Genomic DNA, 20,670 nt, shown 5'->3' with positions numbered 1-20,670 from the left:
TCTCTTTCATCCTTGCAAGGAAAGACCGTCAAACATTGGAGTTTCTCAAGCTTCCAGCCTAGTCCATCATCCACATCCATGGGGATTCAAAGACTTTCATCTCTTACCCAGATCTCCTTCTTGAGCTCATGCATACAATGTTTCATTGCTATAGCCTCCTAAATATCTCCAAGCACCTCAGAATCAATGGCTCCAAACTGAAACGTGTGATTTTGCCCTGCATTGTGTCAATTCTCTCCACATATTCCTATGTAAATGAATGATATCCATTTATCCTATCCATCTAGTTACTCAAATTAGAAACCGAAGTGTCATCCTTGGGACTTCTCTCCCCCTCATTCTCTGCATCCAATCCCTTCCAAGCTCTGCCAGTTCTACCTTATAATGTTTCTTTACCTATTTCTTTTCATTTTTACCCTTACACTTCTATCATATCATGAGCATTATGCTTGACCAATGTCAGGCTTTCTGTCTATTCTAGCAGCCAACCTATTCTCCACAAGCAGCCTTTTGGTGTAATGGTGAAATGGGTTATCTGAACTAACTTCTGCTACGAGGTAAAGGAAACATAGAGATGAACTTGATGTTTGGAGCCATGTCTGAGGGTATCTACTAATTGCAGGACCCACTGGGAACTTCAACAGAGTTTATGACCATGAAACTGGATGGATAAAGTCTGGAACTCAGGACGGCAACCCTGATTTGGGAGTGTTTAATAAATCTCCAGGCTTTGAGTCAGGACTCTAAACAGGTACATCCTGGAAGTCAGGTAAACTGGAAATGAGCCAATGATCAAAGGGACAGTGGACTGCCTAGGAATCATCCCTAGTCCTGTTTGGATCATGTTCATCTGGGACTGCTGTGAACCACAGCCACCTGACAGAAGCAAACAGAAGCCTCTCTAGAGAAAAATGCATCTTAGGCCTCAAATTTTCTCCACAATATTTGAAAACTATGTAGATCATATAGCCTTCTTTCAACTGCTTGTACACACCACACTCTTTCTGCCACCAGAGAATTTAGCACATACTATATCCATGGCCAAGAACCTTTTTCCTTTCCCTCTTTACTTGGTAAACCCCCATTCATCCTCAGGATTCCATTTGGTTTCACTTCCTCGAGGAAGCCTTCCTCATTCAAGCTACCTCAACCCCCTTCTTTTAAGTTCTCATGGTGCTACAGACTTTTCCTTTGAAAAATGTTAAGGGTTGAGTTGTGTGCTCCCAAACTCACATGCTGCAGTCCTAACCCTGGGCCTTAGACTGTGACTTATTTGAAGACGGGATGTTTACAAAGGAAATTAAGTTAAAATGAAGTCATTAGGATGGACCTTAATCCAACATGACTGGTGTCCTTATAAAAAGGGGGATTTGAACACTGACACACATAGAGAGCAAAGATGACATTAAGAGACATGGGGAGAAGCTGGCCATCTGCAAGCCCAGGAGAGAGAGCTGGAACTACTCTGCTGAAACTTTGATCTTGGACTTCTAGCCTCCAGGATTCTAAGACGACAAAACTCTGTTCTTTAAGTCACTTGGTTTGTGGTATTTGGCAGACCGCAGAAACTAAAAAGCTTTTCACAATTGGAAGTTTACAGCTTTAGGGAGATTGTGTGGTCAATATCTGTCTACCCTCCTGGGCTGCAAACTGGGTTTGCTCACCATTTTATCCTTAGCCTCTACCATTGTGTTTGTAGCAGAATAAGTACTTGATCAATATTTGTTGATTGTATAAATGAATGGTAGAGCTTAAATTTTTAAATAAAATTTTTAACCAAACCAAGCCAAAATTTACTGAGCAGCTATGATATATGATTTAATCTACTACACTTTAGAGATCTAAAGGTTATTAAGCTAAGTCCGTGGGAGCAGTAACACCTAATTCAGTTAAGAAGAGACAAACATATAAACCAACTAATACTTAGTAAACCATTTTTGAGTATGCCCACTTTTTACATAAACATTTTGCAGATACCCAGCATCATTTAAATTTCTAATATAGGTTGGTTAAAAATATATATAATGAATTTAATCACAGAATATTTACATATACCCCAAGAATAATTATAGTTGATCCTTGAACAATATGGGGGTTAGGAGTGCTGACCCCCTGCACAGTCAAAAATCCACCTATAACTTTTGACTCCCTGAAAACTTAACTACCAGTAGCCTACTGTTGACCCGAAGCCTTACCGATAACACATTAACACAAATTTTGTTATGTATATTATATGCTGTATTCTTATGTATAAAGTAAGCTAGAGGAAAGAAAATGTTATTAGGAAAATCATAAAGAAGAGAAAATACATTTATAGTACTGTACTATATTTATCAAAAAATCAACATATAAGTAGACCCACATAGCTCGAACTCTGATTGTTCAAGGGTCTACTGTATGTTTGAGTCATGTAATTTTATTCAATTTTCCAAGTATTCTGTGTGCTATAGGTTGAGAGACCTTTCCTAGCAAAATAATTCTGGGCTCTGAGGTGGAAATCAATATTAAAAAAACAAAACAAAACAAAACAAAAGGTAAATGCCTAGAGAACACACAAGAAAGGGATAAATTTTGCCTTGAGGAATGTGTCAAATTTTATTTTTTAAAGATGGCCATAACAGTATATCCCATCCTACATACTATTCTACAGTTATGACCTCGATACTCCTTCATCAGAAGATGGAATTCATTTCTCCATTTCCTTGCATCCAGGAGGGTCTGTGATAACCTTGATCAGTAAAATGCAGTAGATGTGACACTTGAGCTTTTTCCAGGCATAGTCTTTAGGTGGCCTGCAAGCTTCTGCTTCCTGCCTTCTGGAAGCCAGTGATCATTTAAGAAGAATAAATAACTGGAGACTGCCATGTGTGAAAAACCCAAGTCACAAGGGCAGGCCATATGCAGTTCCCATCAAGAGCCTCAGCTGAGCTGTCTACTAACCAACAGCTCATACCCATTGGCTATCATGGGAGGACACCATCTTGGACGTTCAGCTTGTCAAGCCCTCCATGACTGCAGCCATATGACAGACCACCCACAGAACTGTGAGGCATGGTAATAGAGTATTGTTTTAGGCCACTAAGCTTTAGAGTGGTTTGTTACATAGCAAAAGATAACCAGAACAAAGGGATTGGTAAAGAACTTCCTGGAAAACATTACTTTTGACTTGAGCTTTGAAAGATGAGACTATTTTGATATGTAGAGAAGAAGCAAGTTGATAAAGAGTAAGAATCCTCTTGGAAATATAAAAACAACTCTCAAGAGATGCAGAAAAATTATTATTTGAAAAATACTTATTGCTTCCCAAGTATTACAAGATATCTATTCCTTGCTAGGTATTAAAAGTGATCCAGAGAAAATAGCTGCCTCAGGGAGCTCACAGTCCTATGTAGGTCTTCAATTTTTTCTAATATTATTTGACACACACACACACACACACATACACATATTCCTATGTGCTACCCATGTGCTAGGTGCTAGGGATACAACAGAGAGCAAGATATACCAGGCCTCTCAAGGGGATTACAGTCAATTACCACACAAGGTGATCAACAATATAGTGGAGGAAGTTCAGCTACGAGAGTACCGAGGAAGGAGGCTCAAGTCAAATTAAGGGTGTGGAGTGGGATAGGGTATGACTTCCAGGAGAAAAAATGTAACTGAAGGAGGAGGATTCTAAGTAGAAGATGCACATGATAAACATTAAAAGTAACTACTAGAGAGAATGAAACAAATCTGATTTAGGAAACAATACTGATGATGGACAGTGCCCTTGAAGTGGTCATGATGTATACTGCTCTACTCCTTTAATCTGCACTTCAGCCATGTACCTCCTTCAGGAGGTACTGTTGTTATCTTGTCTCATGCGTACAGAAATTGAGGCACAGAGAAGTGAAATGGCTTACCTAAGTTTACACAGTTAGTGAGTGCTGAAGTTGATGTGGAGATTCAAATGGATCCAGTCTGGTTCCAGAATATGAGGGCTTTATCAATAAAATAGAAGTGTGTCTGGATACCATTGGAGATACAGTTGAAGATGAAGACTGAATTTATAGTGGCACCAAGATGTGAGGTTAGGTTGTATTTTTTCTTGCAGCACTGAACTGTGCAGAGGAAGAAACCCATTGGAACCAAGGAAGGGTGGGTTTTGGCCATTTGGATGGGATGGAAAGCAAAAACTTGAAGATTTTATTTGAACTGATGGACAGTAACCACCAAGTTGGATGAAATGCAAGGAAAGCAGCAGAAGGCTCCCGAACAGGGAGAAGTAGGAGGTCCCTGTGAAGAGCAGATGTAGTAGAGGCAACTGTGTGAGGGAGTGAGGAGGTTTTTAATCAGAGTCCAAGGTCTGGCTCTGTTGTCCTAGATGGAGCAGTGCTGTGGGATGACAAGGTCCAAGTCCAACACGGGTCATGGGACTTGGAGGCTGAAGTATGGTGGAAATTGAAGAAACTGGAAGCATGCAGTTCAAAGATTAAGGGGCTAGGGAACTGCATGGGTCAACCATGTGAATGTTGATAGTCCCTCAGGGTGAATGGTGGAGCTGGGATCTAGAAAAAAGATTATGTGAAAGTGCTGGAATCCTCAGTACTGGGGGGAAGTGACTCAGGTTGATTGACAACAACAGAATGGAGTATAAGTAGATGACACAAGCCTCAGAAGGCTTGCAAATAACACGGAAGCCTACAAGTCCAGAAGTTGCAGTGTAGAGTAAGGATACCATGCCAACTCCCCATCCAGACATACTCAAGATGTGGGAGAAGGCCGCAAGTTTTAAACTAAAGCCAGGAGTTTCAGGGGAAAGTCAACAAGTAAAGTGAACACACTGGAAATTTTGCTTACCATAAAACTGACATCCAGAGGACCCTCTGGAAGGGAAGGTAGCAGTGAGAAGTTGGAGAGAGGAATCACAGAGCTAGATGGGGGCACATCTGGGAGAGGGTACTCCCCACGGTTCCCTCCAGGAGCCCAGAGGTGGGAGGCCTCAGAGGTTCTCAGCAGCTCCCTGGTGGTTTAGGAGCTAAGGAGAGGGCCGTGCACCAGCTCAGTGTTCAGGGCATGTCAGTACAGGAGCAGGCACAGGCTAACACGAGTCCTTGCCTTCTATTTCTTCCATGCCAGTGTTTCCTACTCTGCTCCAAATCACCTTCACATCTAAGCACCTATGTTTGTTTTTTGTTTGTTTGTTTTTGTTTTAAATAATCCAATGGTTCAAGCTTGGGTTCCTGTCACCATTCATTGATACTGTGGCCACGAAACTTCCTTCGTATCATTCAATTTCTGTAGACTGATGATAGTTATTTTTAAAACTTTGCTCCTATTTAATCATTATGTGCATAGAAAGGTTTCAAATTTAATTTTTTTGCAAAGCAGTTCACATATTTAATATTCTGGAAGGCCAGCCAAGAATCCCTGTTCAATTATTTTGTTAAAATAAATATGCCAGGGTTGGGGTGGGGGATGAATAGATGGATCACAAAGGATTTTTTAGGACATTGAAAACACTCTATATTATACCCTAATGGCAAATACATGTCATTATTCATTTGTCCAAACCCACAGAATGTACTGCAATGTACACTACGGACTTTGAGTGATGGTGATGTGTCAATGTAGGCTCATCAATTGTAGCAAATATCCCAATTTTGTGGGGGATGCTGGTAACAAGGGAGGCGATGCATGTGTGGGAGCTGGAAATATTGGGAAATCTCTGTACCTTCCCCTTAATTTTGCTGTGAACCTAAAACTGCTCTAAACAAAAGTCATAATAAATAAACCATTTATTTCCCATGTAGCCACTATTGAAATTATGAACACATTCTTTGCTGGCATTTGATGTGTCTGAAGAGATCATTACAAGTTGTTCTTTTAATCCCTCAATCTGATTGCTTTCCTTTCAATTCTTCGATCTGAAGTGAGTTCATCTCTATTTCTGGCATCACTTTCTCAGCAGTGGTCAAGATGCCTCAACTACCAGTATGACTCGGTGCCTGGCACAGAACACTGTGTGTCTTAACATCTTTTCCATAACTTTTAACTTCTTTCCAGCACAGCCTTAGACTCAGTTTTCCCCCACTATAGCTCCTTTGATTTACTTCTTTTAAACACAAACATGTTAAATTTCTTACTTCTCTGCTCTCTTCCAACTTATGAAAACTTTCCTGTCTATCTATATTCCTTTCATTTGTGTGTTAAAGAACATCTAGTAAGGGCAATAGTAGTGATAAGTTTGTATTAGTGAAAATAAATCTGGAAGATTAGAAAACAATTACAGAAGTGAATAAAGCCTAAATGGACTAAGTCTCCCTGAAAAAAAAGATAAAGGCTTGAGAAATGTCTCTTTCTTTCACAGTGTATAGTTCTAACTGCTCCTTTTATGGTGGAAAGCAAGACTGGGAAGGATATTGATAAGGAGACCAACAGGGTCAGGAATGTTGGAATAAAGCTACATCTAGTAATGTGGAAGTTGATCTTCCTTATTGGGAAAACAGGTCAAAGAAGGAGCACATACAAGCCACAATCTAGGTGACTAATGATCAGTGAAAACCTGAGGTGGGAAATAATCTAAGAGTAGACAGAAGGAAGAAATGCCCTCATCCATTTCCTGGGAACTCAGCTACAAGAAAGGATGTAAAAGCAAGTCTCAGTGACTGTGCTCAGAATAGACTCAGTTCCAAGCCAGTGGGGGGCCACTGGTCTACTTTCATGAGTTTCTTAGGCTCCTTTTGTTTGACCCATATTGATTCCAGGATCTGGGGAGAGGAAGCTGCCTGGAGTGGATATTCTTCTTCAGCCTTTTCTAAGGTTGGCAGGTATTGATCCCTCTCCAGTACCCAACATTTCTTGTGTGTTCGCCAACTGAACACATATACATGGTTCCTCATGGGGCAAGGGGAGATGGAATGCCAAGTGATGTGGACACAATAGGATTAAACATAATCTTGGTTCATGAAAAATCACGTGTTAGAGAGAATGAGGCCCAGTGGAAACTCTTATACATTACTAGTGATGATGTTGTCAAACTGAATACTCATATATCTGACAAATCTGCAATGTCTCTTTAAGGCATATGCCTAGGGGGCACAAGTCAGAATGTTCAGAGCAGTACTCTTCATAACTAAAGCAGGCAAACAAAAATACTGGAAACAGCCCAAATGGCCATCAAAGAGGAATGAAAAATAAATCATGGCATATTCACACAATGAAAGGAAGTAATATGAATATTTTAGTAGTACTATAAGTGAAGAGAATAAGCCCCAGATGATTTCATTCTGCATGGCACTCTGATAAATAAAGACAACCAACCCTAAACCACAGATATATGTATACATGTAAATTTTAGAAGCATGTATGTGAATTATTTATGTGTGTTTATAGGAGATAAATATATCATATATACATAGAACTTATGCAAGTGAATGATAAACACAAGATTCAGGGCAATGTTTATAATTAGCACAGAGGGTGATAGATGTCATTGGCAATGTGTTAACTCTAGTGTTAAGTGGTGAGGTGAGTTACTACTTCTTATTATAATTAATAAACAAGAAGAAAAGTAAATAAAAGTCTTCTGCAAGACCACAGTGTGTTCATATATATGTAGGTGTTATACAAGCTCAGCTAGAAGGATTAGTAACATAGCTAATAAAGTGCTTTTTTCATTCTACCTTTATTTCCCCTTCTCACCTTCTGTAAAATGTGCTTAATTGGAACTGTCAGCACCTTCTTTAGTTGTTACACTGGCAAAAAAGCTAATAAGGCATAAAGATATAAATGGAAGGGAAAATGTGTGTAAACCACTGTGAGCCCACCACAGACTCTCAGTTAAGCTGGTTTCTCAGCATAACTAGAGATGAGAGAGGTGAAAGGAGAGAAGAAATGGGGCAGGGTAGGATACCTAGGAGCAGCACAGGCTTTCCATGATGTGCGTTCTTGGAGGTCAGCCTTGACGGAGACAGGGTGGTTCTATTAAGTTTGCAGACAGTTATGAAATGTCTCTATATTTATTTTGAATCACCAAAAGTCCACAAGAGTAAACTGTTTGATCATAGAATAATTTGCAAGTTAAAAGCTTTAATAACAACTAATCAAGCCTGTTCGTACATAAACAGAGCTCTGAGGTGATTCCTTGGTTACATAATTATGGATTGACCCCGTTGTTCTTCTGTTTCTCTGCCTTCTTTTCCTGTCTCTTCTGACTTCCTTTTTCGCAAGTCATATGTTTGACCCCACCCTGGCCCATAATATTGATGCCTAACTTACTAATTAAAAACATCGTTTGAGGGGCGCCTGGGTGGCTCACTTGGTTGTCTCCGACTTCAGCTCAGGTCATGATCTCATGGCTCAGCTCATGAGTTCAAGCCCCAAGTCAGGCTCTGTGCTGATGGCTCAGAGCCTGGAGCCTGCTTCAAATTCTGTGTTTCCTTCTCTCTCTGCCCCTCCCCTGCTCATGCTCTGTCTCTGTCTCTCTGTCAAAAATAAACATTAAAAAAATTTGAAAATTTCTTTTATGTAAATACTGAAGTATGCATCTCTGGTGTTTAGCTGTCTCATTTTTATGCAAGAAGATTCGCCAAGTTTCTGCGGGTTCTCATGTGACCTCTCTGGCAATGATTGTTCAGGAAAACTGTACCTTTTAATTTATAAATCCTGACCCTAGTAGGAAGGAGCATCATAATTATAAAAATTTCATGCATTTTATGCCTCTTTATTATCTGTTTGAAATTAATCTGATAATGTAATGTTAAATGGTGTTGACTACTTTTGACTTAATGAAACATAAAACTCTCCCTAAGAATCATAGGCCTTCCTAAGTTTGTCACCAAACAGAAAAGCCTGTTTATATCTCCCACTCATTGAACGATACTTTGATTTCTCAAGAATTTGATCTTTGGACATATCAGTGTAATGAAAAGAACCAGATTGTTAACTGCACTTACTGTGAAATTAGCACATAAAAATGTCTTCATACTTGAGTAGTAATGATTACATCTGCTAGAATTGAGTGCTATTGCATATATGTTTTAATATTTAAGCCTTAGCCTGAACTCTCCAGCCTGTATCATCTGGACTTGTTCTTTGAAGCCAAGAAGTAGTCTTGATTGTCCTCCTCTGATGATGAAAAAGTGAATGTCACACACACTTACTGTGAGTGTTCTTAGGACTTTTTCTCTAGCCTTGATCCCTCTCCTGAACTCGTGTCTGTTTAGTGAACCTCTTTCTACCTGGGGGTCTTACAGGCATCTCCATCTCAACATGCCTCAAATACAACTTATTCCCCTCCCTCAGGCTTCAAACCTCCACCTTCTGGATTCCATGTTAGAGAATGGCAACTCTGCCCACTAGTTCAACCAACCAGGATACTTCGGAGAATGTTTAACACCCCTCTTACTTGCCAATATACATTTAATCAGGCAACAAGGCCTATTGATCCTCTTGAACCTTTCTCAAAATAGACCTCCTACTCATAGTCTCCATTCTCTTTCTAGGGTCCTCATGATCTTTCTTTCTTTCTTTCTTTCTTTCTTTCTTTCTTTCTTTCATATGAAATTTATTGTCAAATTGGTTTCCATACAACACTCAGTGCTCATCCCAACAGGTGCCCTCCTCAATGCCCATCACCCACTTACCCCTCCCTCCCACCCCCCATCAACCCTCAGTTTATTCTCAGTTTTTAAGAGTCTCTTATGGTTTGCCTCCTTCCCTCCCTGTAACTTTTTTTTCCCTTCCCCTCCCCCATGGACTTCTGTTAAGTTTCTCAGGATCCACATAAGAGTGAAAACATATGGTATCTGTCTTTCTCTGTATGACTTATTTCACTTAGCATAACACTTTCCACATCCATCCACGTTGCTACAAAAGGCCACATTTCATTCTTTCTCATTGCCAAGTAGTATTCCATTGTATATATAAACCACAACTTCTTTATCCACTCATCAGTTGATGGACATTTAGGCACTTTCCATAATTTGGCTATTGTTGAGAGTGCTGCCATAAACATTGGGGTACAGGTGCCCTTATGCATCAGCACTCCTGTGTCCCTTGGGTAAATTCCTAGCAGTGCTATTGCTGGGTCATAGGGTAGATCTATTTTTAATTTTTTGAGGAACCTCCACACTGTTTTCCAGAGTGGCCGCACCAATTTGCATTCCCACCAACAGTGCAAGAGGGTTCCCGTTTCTCCACATCCTCTCCAGCATCTATAGTCTCCTGATTTGTTCATTTTAGCCACTCTGACTGGCATGAGGTGGTATCTCAGTGTGGTTTTGATTTGTATTTCCCTGATGAGGAGTGATATTGAGCATCTCTTCATGTGCCTGTTGGCCATTTGGATGTCTCCTTTAGAGAAGTGCCTATTCATGTCTTCTGCCCATTTGTTCACTGGATTATTTAGATAAAAAGCTTCTGCAGTGCAAAGGAAACAATCAACAAAACTAGAAGGCAACTGACAGAATGGGAAAAGATATTTGCAAATGACATACTGGACAAAGAGCTAGTATCCAAAATCTATAAAGAACTCACCAAACTCCACACCTGAAAAACAAATAATCCAGTGAAGAAATGGGCAGAAGACATGAATAGACACTTCTCTAAAGAAGTCATGACCTTTCATCTGGACTACTGTGATGGTTTTCCAAGAATCTTCCCAGTCTCTACCTATTCAAGCCATACTCCACACTGGCCGGGGTGTCTCTTAGGAGACAAAAATTAGAGGATGAATTTTTTTTTTTGTCTTAAAATCCTTTATTAGCTCCTCATAAGTCTGCAGAAAAAAGTCCCAAATTTTTAACATGAACTAAAAGATTCTTACATGTGACCCCAACTTCTCTTTTCAATTCATTTTTTTGCCATTCTCTGTCTTGGGCATACCAAAGTTACTGCACATTTCTTGAATACGCCATGCGTTTTTATACTCCATGCCTTTGAATATAATGTTCCCTTTACTTGAACTGTCCTTTCCTGCTTTCTGTATCTGTAAAATGCTTAGCCTTCTTTCAAGACTCATGTTCTCAGTGCCATTTTTCTTGATGCCTCTCCTCCTCCAAAAGAGGAGAATCTATAATTCTGCAGATATCTGTATGAATATATGTGTTTTAATATCAATCACAATGAACTGAATTAGTTACTTACATTCCTGTCAGACTTTCCCATAGGCTGTAAGTGCCCAGAGAGTAATGATATTGGGAAGACTCATGTTTTATCACTCTTTCTATTTCTAGTCCAAGCCACAATACCTGATACTTAGTAAGAACTCAACATTTTTAAATAAAAAAGTTAAAAAACACAGATAAATGTGAAGGAAAAAACTAATCTTCCACACTCTTACCATCAGGAAGAACCAGTGTTAAAATTTTCTATGTATATAAAACATAATATTTCTCTTAAAAATGGTAGCATATTGTAGATTTTATTTTATTATTTTGTTTAAAAAATTAATAGTATACTGTGAATATATTCCATGTCATAAATACTTTATTTATTTTATTTATTTATGAAGTTTTATTTATTTATCTTGGGAGAGAGAGAGCATAGGCAGGGGAGGGACAGAGAGAGAGAGGGAGAGAGGGAGAAGTCCAAAGAGGCTCTGCACCATCAGCACAGAGACTGATGCAAGGCTTGAACTCATGAACGGTGAGATCATGACCTGAGCTGAAACCAAGAGCCTGATGCTTAACCAACTAAGCCATCCAGGAAATCCCAGAAAATATTTTAAATCAAAATATTAAAATAATTGCTTTACATTACCTTGTATGCAATGCCCTTATATTTGGACATTAAAGTATTTTAATTTTTTGGATTATAAACAATCATAATGCACCCATTTATTTCTTTTGATAAAATTGCGATAATGAAATGGTGCCCCATTGGTTCCTGGGTCTTAGCACCAGGGAGGAATAAAGATAATAGCGGAATGAAAGCAGATAGAGTGGAGAGAAAGAAGGGGGTCTGAAATAAGTTGGGGAGAGGATGCTGACAGCCTAGACTGTTGTAGGAGTTTGCCTGATCTTCTCTGGTTTTGTTTTTGGAGTAGCTACAAAGCAGGTGAAAGAAACTGAGAGTGTGTGGGACAAGATTATTTTTAAGGTTTTGTTGCAGGTTTTGAATTTCCCCAGACTTGGTGTTTTTGAGAGACCACGTTAAAGATTCTTAATTGCTTTTCATCTCTCTTAGGTTGAAGGATAATTGTTCCTCTGAAGGCAATACCTCTCTGAGGCCAGCTTCGAGAGCGAAATAGCTGGTGCAGCTTTCTGAAATCCACCCCCCCACACACACACACACATTTTTAAGACTATTGATAGATACAGAGTTTTTCAAACTGTCTTCCAGAAAAGAAGTACCAAGTTAGGTCACCACCAACAGTGAGTGATCCCTATATATGAGGGGACAACAATCATTCATATGTGAGGACTTTTCTCTTTGAGTGGACAGATGTATGTGTGGATCATGGACAAACTGTCCAAAAGTATTTGGGGACAAATGATAAGGAAAGCAAAACAGACAGTTAAGCTTCGAGTCAGTTAAGCTTTGAGCTCCCTAAAGATGTTGGTTCCATTGCGGGTACTGCTCACACAGCAGTAAATGAGCAAACTGAGGGGTGAATGATCAAACTCTGTGTTACATAGGTAACAGTGTAGTTTATGAGGCACCTTAAGAGTCTGTCTGGGGGGGGGGGGGCGCCTGGGTGGGTTGGTCGGTTAAGTGTCCGACTTCGGCTCAGGGCGTGATCTCACGGTCCGTGAGTTCGAGCCCCGCGTCGGCCTCTGTGCTGACAGCTCAGAGCCTGGAGCCTGTTTCAGATTCTGTGTCTCCCTCTCTCTCTGACCCTCCCCCGTTCATGCTCTGTCTCTCTCTGTCTCAAAGATAAATAAACGTTAAAAAAAATTAAAAAAAAAAAAAGAGTCTGGGTAGCAAAAAAAAAAAAAAAAAAAAAATCTCAAAGCGTTAGTCAAACCTCCTGGAGAATTAGAGATACAGCTAAATACTAATCATAAACCTGTTGGATGAGAGGGATCAAAGCACAAGGAGAACTAGAAAAGAGGCTGAGGAAAGCTACAGAGTCAGATCAAAACTTGTCCCTAGCCATAGAGCAAATTCAGGATGACTTCTACAGCCACAGAGAAATCCACTCCACTCCTGTTTGTAGAAGGTGCTAGATAGATATTAGTGTGGGGGCACCTGGATGGCTCAGTCGGTTAAGTGCCCAATTCCAGTTCAGGTCATGATCTCCTGGTTCATGGGATCAAGCCTGGCATTGGGCTCTGTGCTGACAGCTCAGACCCTGGAGCCTGCTTCGGATTCTATGTCCCTCTCTCTCTGCCCCTCCCCTGCTCATGTGCACGCATGCTCTCTCTTAAAAATGAATAAACATTTTTAAAAAATTTTAAGAAGGGATAGATATTAGTGCAGAAATGAGCGTTTCTCATATATAGGTTTCGGTGACTAGGGAGTAGAAGTCAAGAGTAGAGTGAATAGAGTTTTATTTACTTTCATATTAATAAAATAAGAATAAGAATAAAGGCTCATAGTAATTATGTTCTTTACATGGTTTGTCTTGTTAACATTTGCAGAAAATAAAAAGTGTGCACTTGAACCAGGCTATCTATAGGCCTTGACCTAAGATTATAGATAATCGACGGTTTAGACGTATCTAGGATATTTGGCAAAAGTAAAAATTCTAGGTGACATTTGATTTCTACTTTTGTCAAGACCAGATTGGGAACAAAGCTAGAGGTGTGTGGGTAAGAAAGTGTGAAAAGGAAGCAGTCAAATTTTAGAGTTAAAAGAGGTAGCGATCTGGTGTTCTGTGGTATTTCCTGTCCTCCCAAGTGATTATAGTCCCCTCATTACCAAATGCTCCTTCTGTTGCAATCAGCTGAGCGAAGAGTGCCTGGTGAGGTCAAAAGATCCCAAGAATACAGGACAGAAACACATTCTTGTGCCAATATAGCCTCAAGACCACTTTAAGCCTATAAATCCATGAGGGAACCTGACATCTATAGACATGACACGCACCCTCTCCTAGAGTCAAGGATCAGTTGTTTCTAAGGCAATTTCATCAACAGAGGCCACTAACCTGATTTGAATACCAGCGGACAGGTCATGATTATGGACAACAAGTCATAAAATTTGCTATTCTCCTCAATCGACTATTTTGAAAGACTTTAACCTCTAAATACCTTTTCAAGGAGAATTTTGCTAGCACAATCATAGGGAGAATGAATCACAAAACAATGTGTAGTGGGGTTGCTTATCAGCAGAGGAGACAGAAGAAATCCTTCAATGACACCCTGCGATACATCTTTGGAATGTGTGCTACAACAGTGGGCACATTCAACAGTGGTGACAGCTGAGCCTGGAATCCTCAGTAGTTCTTTCAGCTAATGCTCCTGGCTTCACACAGAAAACGAGGCCTCAAGGAGCTGTAGCTGTCACCCAAAGAGTGCCCTTCGGCTCGGCCATTTCTATCATATTGCTAAACACTGATAATAGTCATCAGAAGCAGCATTTCTGAATACCAAGGACCTGAGGATGAACATAGCTTGAGGACACTGGACAGGTTAGATAGACTTTCTTTTGACTTCACTGGCTTGTCACTTTACAAAAAGAGAAAACATAGGGGCACCTGGGAGTTTCAGTTGGTTGAGCGGCTAACTCTTGGTTTCGGCCCAGGTCATGATGTCTCGGTTTATGAGTTTGAGCCCTGCATCCTCCTCTGCGCTGAGAGTGTGGAGCCTGCTCTGGATTTTCTCTCTGCCCTTCTCTCGCTTGTGCTCTCACTCTCTCTCTCTCTCTCAAAATAAACTTAAAAAAAAAAAAAAAAAAACCAGAAAACATAACACAGAATAAAGAAGATTCTATGGGCTTTTTCCCCTGAGGCTAACTTGTTAGAATTGGAAAGCTACACCTGTAGCCTGAAACACAGAGGTTATTTTTCAAATCCTTTTTCAAGGATGACATTCCTTATGACACCATTCTGATGGAAAACATTGTCTTTCTTTTGATTGCCCACAAGTTGTAAATGCATGATTCCTTACTTTCTTCTGAAAGCAAACTCAAACACACAAAACATGTTAGTGTGTTTGACAGTATAAGGCACTGGGATAACCTTTATAAAAGGGAAGGGAGCAGGACCCAAAGATAAGACAATATCAAGAATTAGAAGGTTAAATGTCTTCCATGGGGAAATAACCCATGCATATCAATGACTTGTATAGAATGCAGCATATGATAAAAGCAAACAAAACCCTGTGGGCATTTCCAGGAGGCAAGAGGACTTTATGGGTTGATCCCTCAGCTGCCAGGAGGTAATCCCATCTGCAGGAGAAGGGTTTAGGAAGCAGTGTGTCACAGAAAGAGGAAAATGTCTAAATCGTACAGTGATTTTTCTAAATATTCAGATTAAGGTTTTTTGTAAAATTTTCAGGGTTTAGTTTCTTTCATCTTTAGTTTCTCAATGAGAGTTCCTTCATTTATCTGTGGATTCCTTCTGACCTCTTTGATTTGGCTTGTCTTCAAAGAAAAGAAATTAATTGGTCTATCACAGGATCAGACGGCCACTTACAGCAAGGCAAGGGCAATTCTTAGAGGGTGACTTTTCACTAGGTAAGGCCACCACTGGACCAAAAAAAAAAAAAGAAAAAAGAAAAAGAAAAAAAGTCGAATTCACTGTTTTCTTTGGACTTCTAAGTGAAAGCTCTTAACTATGTTGCAATTTTCCCCCTAGGGGCTAGGGAGAGCCTTCAATGTGGTAGACGGTAGAAAGTACTAGCATATGGCCCATGGGCAAGAAGAGAATTGGAAAGTGAACAAAAAGACACAAGAAAGAATATGGGCAAGAAAATTAACTTGTCCTCTATGGATGTAATTTAACCTTCTTGAACTGCTTTAATACCTTTTTTTCATAATATGCTCAATACTCAAGCTTTCGTCCATTGTCACATGTCCTTCATGCTCATATCCTTAAGAGAATTTTCATCCCTCTTATTTATTCATCTATCAAATACTAACTAAATAATAACATTCAGTAGTGAGGGCATGGTTCCAGCCACTGGAATACATTGGTAAATATGAGCTTATATATTGTAGTTGGAGTTGACATTTAATAAATAGGTTAAAACCCAGAACAAACAAAGTGTGTATTTTGGGTTGCTGATAGATAATATTTAAAAACATAAAACAGGGAAAGGGTGAAGCCAGGCAGGTAGACAGGCTCAGTTCAACTAGGACCTTTGGTAAAGAGTTGGATTTTATTTTATTTGCAAGGGGATACCATTGGAAGGTATTAGCGAAGAGTGATAATTACCAGACTTATGTTTTAAAAGGGTCATTGTGGGGGGAGCCTGGGTGCCTCAGCTGATTAAGGATCTGACTCCTAATTTTGGCTCAGGTCATGATCTCACAGTTCGTGAGCTCGAACCCCGCATCAGGCTTCATGCTAACAGTGCAGAGTCTGCTTGGGATTCTTTCTGTCTTCCTCTCTGCCCTTCCCCTGCTCATGCTCTCTCTCTCTCTCTCAAGAATAAAAAAATAAATTAAATCAAAGCAGACCGTTGTGGCTGCTATGTGGAGAATGAACTGTCTGTGGATAAGAGGAGAAGCTGGGGGCTCACACAGGAGGTGGATGAGGGATGATGATGGCCTGGACTGAGATGGTAGCAATGGCCGGAGATGAAATCGATTTTGAGTAGAAAATCACTGGGGCGCCTGGGTGGCTCAGTCGGTTGAGCGTCCGACTTCAGCCCGGGTCACGATCTCGCGGTCTGCGAGTTCGAACCCCGCGTCAGGCTCTGGGCTGATGGCTCAGAGCCTGGAGCCTGCTTCCGATTCTGTGACTCCCTCTCTCTCTGCCCCTCCCCCGTTCATGCTCTGTCTCTCTCTGTCTCAAGAATAAATAAACGTTAAAAAAAAATTAAAAAAAAAAAAAGAAAATCACTAAGGCTTACTAGGGGAGTAAAAGAAAAGGCGTTTGCATAAAATGAAAAAAAAAGGAATCAAACATGATTCCTGGGTATGAGCCTGCATAATAAGGTAGATAGAATTCCTTTGCAGAGGAATTTTAGTTGCTTCTAATACATGTCTTCCATGTTCTAGCACATGTTTGTGCCCAGATAGTGAAGTGGCTGCATGATGAAGACTTTAAATGTTATTCAGTGAGAAATGCACAGATGACAGTCACACTTTTATGCCTTCCAAAATCATATATGCAACCACATAGTTATCTCCCCTTTGATAAGCGACATTTTAAGAGGTGTCACGGCTGCTACCCTCGTCCAAGGCTTGGACAAACACAACAGCCTCTTAATGGGTCTATCTTGTCTTAACATTTTCCAGGCCTTCTCCTCACACTAGCTCAAGGAATCTTTTCAAATCAGAACTCACTTTCTTGCCTCAAGTGGTCCAGCGGTTTCCTATTGTGCTCAGAGTAAACTCCAGTCTTCTTGCCTCGCCCTCTAAGACCCTGGAGGATCTGGCTGTCTCATCTCTCTTTTCTCCAGCCTTGTTCTTTCTGCCTTCCTGTCTGCTCCTTAACACCTCAGCATTCCCCTTCAGGCTCTTCCCTCTGCCTGGAATGCTTTCTGTAGCCCCTCACATGGTTGCTTCCTTCTATTATTCAGGACCCTCCGCAAGGCCACCCTTGACCACACTCTAAATGGACACTCGTGAGGACTTTCTACAGCTTTGCCCTATTTGCATTTCTTTACAGGGTCTATCTCTCACTGAAATGATGTATTTGTTTTCTCCTCCACTCTCCTTCACCTCCATGGAATGCTCACCACTGTCTTCCTAGTAACTAAAACAATGCTGGCAAACAGTGTGCACTCAATCCCATTGCACTGAATACATGAATTCTCACTTTATGCAACATTTTGATAGGAAAGAATTAGACTGAAGCCCAGTATAAAGAAATGACAACATATGTCACGTGTATTTACCAACATGGCATGTGACAACATTCCTTAGCATCTTGAAATTTAGAACCAGAAATGTTCTGTCACAGTACTTTGAGGAAAGATCATAGCGAAGGCAGAACAAAAGACAAAATTGTCATATACTATGTAAATATATGTGTGGTATAAACTATACTAATCTATATGCAGCCGTGAACGGTGTCTGGTGTATATTAGGCCCTTAAGAAATTTTTTGTTGAGTAAATGAATGAACGAATTCTTATGAGCTAAAAGCCTGCAAATGATTACAGCAAAGGTGAAAACAAAATGATTAAGCTTTTACTAGTAGTGATATTTTTATTCCAAAATAGGAGTTCCGTTGAGAGAGGAAAACAATATAGTTTACTTCAGGCAGCCCCACAGTAAACAGAAGAAGCTTTGTTAAGATAACAATGGCTGCGGGGCGCCTGGGTGGCGCAGTCGGTTGAGCGTCCGACTTCAGCCAGGTCACGATCTCGCGGTCCGTGAGTTCGAGCCCCGCGTCACCCGCGTCAGGCTCTGGGCTGATGGCTCAGAGCCTGCAGCCTGTTTCCGATTCTGTGTCTCCCTCTCTCTCTGCCCCTCCCCCGTTCATGCTCTGTCTCTCTCTGTCCCAAAAATAAATAAACGTTGAAAAAAAAATCTTTAAAAAAAAAAAAAAAAAGAAAAGAAAAAAGATAACAATGGCTGCAGAAGAGAACCCCCACCCCCATTTTTTAGGTGTGGGGCAAGACTTTGCAGGTTAATCTCATTTGCTCAGTGACATGGGAGCCCCTCACTCTATCACTTTACGTGCTCCATTGGACAAGCCAAGTAAGTCAGGCGACCAAATAGGTGCTACTCCGAATTACTCAAATAACTTGCAAACATCCAACATAATGATTTTGCATTAGCTTTTATTCTTATTATTAGACAATATAAACTGAGTTATTCACCAGATGAGGCAAATGTTTTGATTAAAATGACTATTTACCCTAATATCTATTCTATAAACATAGTCAACATGGGGATAAATCAAATCCAATTTGCTCTATTTTCTGTTTTTAGGAAATGCTAATCTGAAATGATAAGGGAAGACAGACACTTTTGTACCTCATGGAAATAAAATTCCTTTCCTAAGAAACAGCACATGAAAACCGATACCACATTTAAAGTAGGTGTCTTTAAATATCAGAAAGGTCCCACAAGAAGATGAACAATCTGTACAAGTGATTTATAATAATTATTAAGAATAACGACAACTAATACAATATCACTAACAGGAATAATATATCCAAATAGATTCTTACCAAGCCACCACCAATGACAGCTATTTTTTTCCTTTGAATATCAGATAATTCCATGACTGCCCAAGTGTTTTTATAATTGTTGTAGCTCCTGTCACAAAGGAAGCTGTGTCTCCTGGCCGCTGGTTTCCCCGCCTTTATATTGCCCAGAGCCCTGCCTGTGTTAACCAGCAGCGATTTGAGCAGGGCTAATTCCCCTTGAACTTAGAGTATAGCATTTAACCCCTTAGTAGCCTAAAGCACAAACTGTTCAGCTTTAAGAAAAAAGAGAATTCATTGCAATAACCAAATTTTGAAAAATCCAGCCAAGTGAAGACACCCACTCTCTACCTTACGTGTAAGACAGGGGATTTTCTTTAAAGTACAGTGTTGAGGCTTTCCCTCTTTTTCTAAAGCATGCATTCTTACTTTCATTTTCATTCATGACTAACCATGAATGAAACTGCCCTCATCTGAAGTCCCAAAGCATCTTATGCTTCTCTAGGAGAGACAGGTGGCTTCGTGTCACAACTGTGACACAGTCATAATCCAACTGTGCATGGATTATTGCCATTAAGACCAGTAAGGACAAGCACATGGAGGGTCCTCTCAGACTGTCTTTAACAGATCTCTAAGGAATTTTTTTTTCCTAGTATTAATATTCTCCCGGACAAGATTGTGAATTTGTCACTGGCCATACTTCCCTCCCCAGCTTTTTTTTTTTTTTTTTTTTTTTTTTTTTTATCATATGCAAGAAACCTTAGAATCTAACTTGTGCATTAAGTCCAGGAGAGGTAGTGAATGCTGTGCTTCTTGTAAACTCAACCCTGGCTTATTTTCTCTCTCCACTTTTTCTTTTTTTCATCCCATGTTACATGTGTATTATTTATTTTTGGTGCATACTTTTGAATTGAATTGAGGGTTTTTTTCTCCCTGGAACATGATGTGTAGAATAAAGTAAGAACTAAATGATGACACTTCTTCACTTCCTGGAGAGAGGCAGGAGCATTCAGGTTTCTCCCTGGTGAGGGAATAGTTAATCATCATCGAATAGCGGCCCCTTGTGGGTAAGTAGTGTCAGAGTTGCTAGAAAACTTTTTTTTCTTAGGTAATTTTATTTATTTTGAATAGGCAATACATTCAGATGGTGTGAAATTCAAAAGACACAACAAAGGGTCTTACAGTGAATACTCACTCTTCTGACCCTGTCCCTTGGCCATCTATTTCTCCTGCCCAGAGACAACACCTGTTTAGTGTCTGCATTACCTGCTCTTCTAAAGCCAATCTCTCTCTCTCTCTTCTCCTCCTCTCCCTCTCTCCCCCTTCCTTTCCATAAATAGTAACAAATTTGAAAATTACATACACTTTTACTTTCCCACACCTTTTTTTTTACAACATATAACTCAAGAATTTTTCCATATCAGTATATAGAGAACTTTCTCATTCTTCTTTGTTTAAATCATGGGCTGTAACACAAA

General features: G+C 40.1%; 1 protein-coding gene across 1 annotated transcript in view; it reads right to left on the bottom strand.

Annotated features, from left to right (window-relative positions):
- KMO (kynurenine 3-monooxygenase) overlaps positions 1-19,342 on the bottom strand; it is a 57,699-nt gene extending 38,357 nt beyond the window's left edge. Inside the window, 1 exon segment of the mRNA XM_086693489.1 lies at positions 19,217-19,342. Within this exon segment, the coding sequence (XP_086549615.1) occupies positions 19,217-19,270 (54 nt within the window). The 5' untranslated portion in view covers positions 19,271-19,342.
- Positions 19,343-20,670: the final 1,328 nt, after the last annotated feature.

This window comes from Puma concolor, chromosome E4 (genome assembly GCF_028749965.1).
Source record: "Puma concolor isolate L17-30 chromosome E4, mPumCon1.1.hap2, whole genome shotgun sequence".
Taxonomy (NCBI): domain Eukaryota; kingdom Metazoa; phylum Chordata; class Mammalia; order Carnivora; family Felidae; genus Puma; species Puma concolor.
The sequence above is the reverse complement of the archived record's forward strand: the minus strand, read 5'-3'. Positions and strand labels throughout refer to the sequence as shown.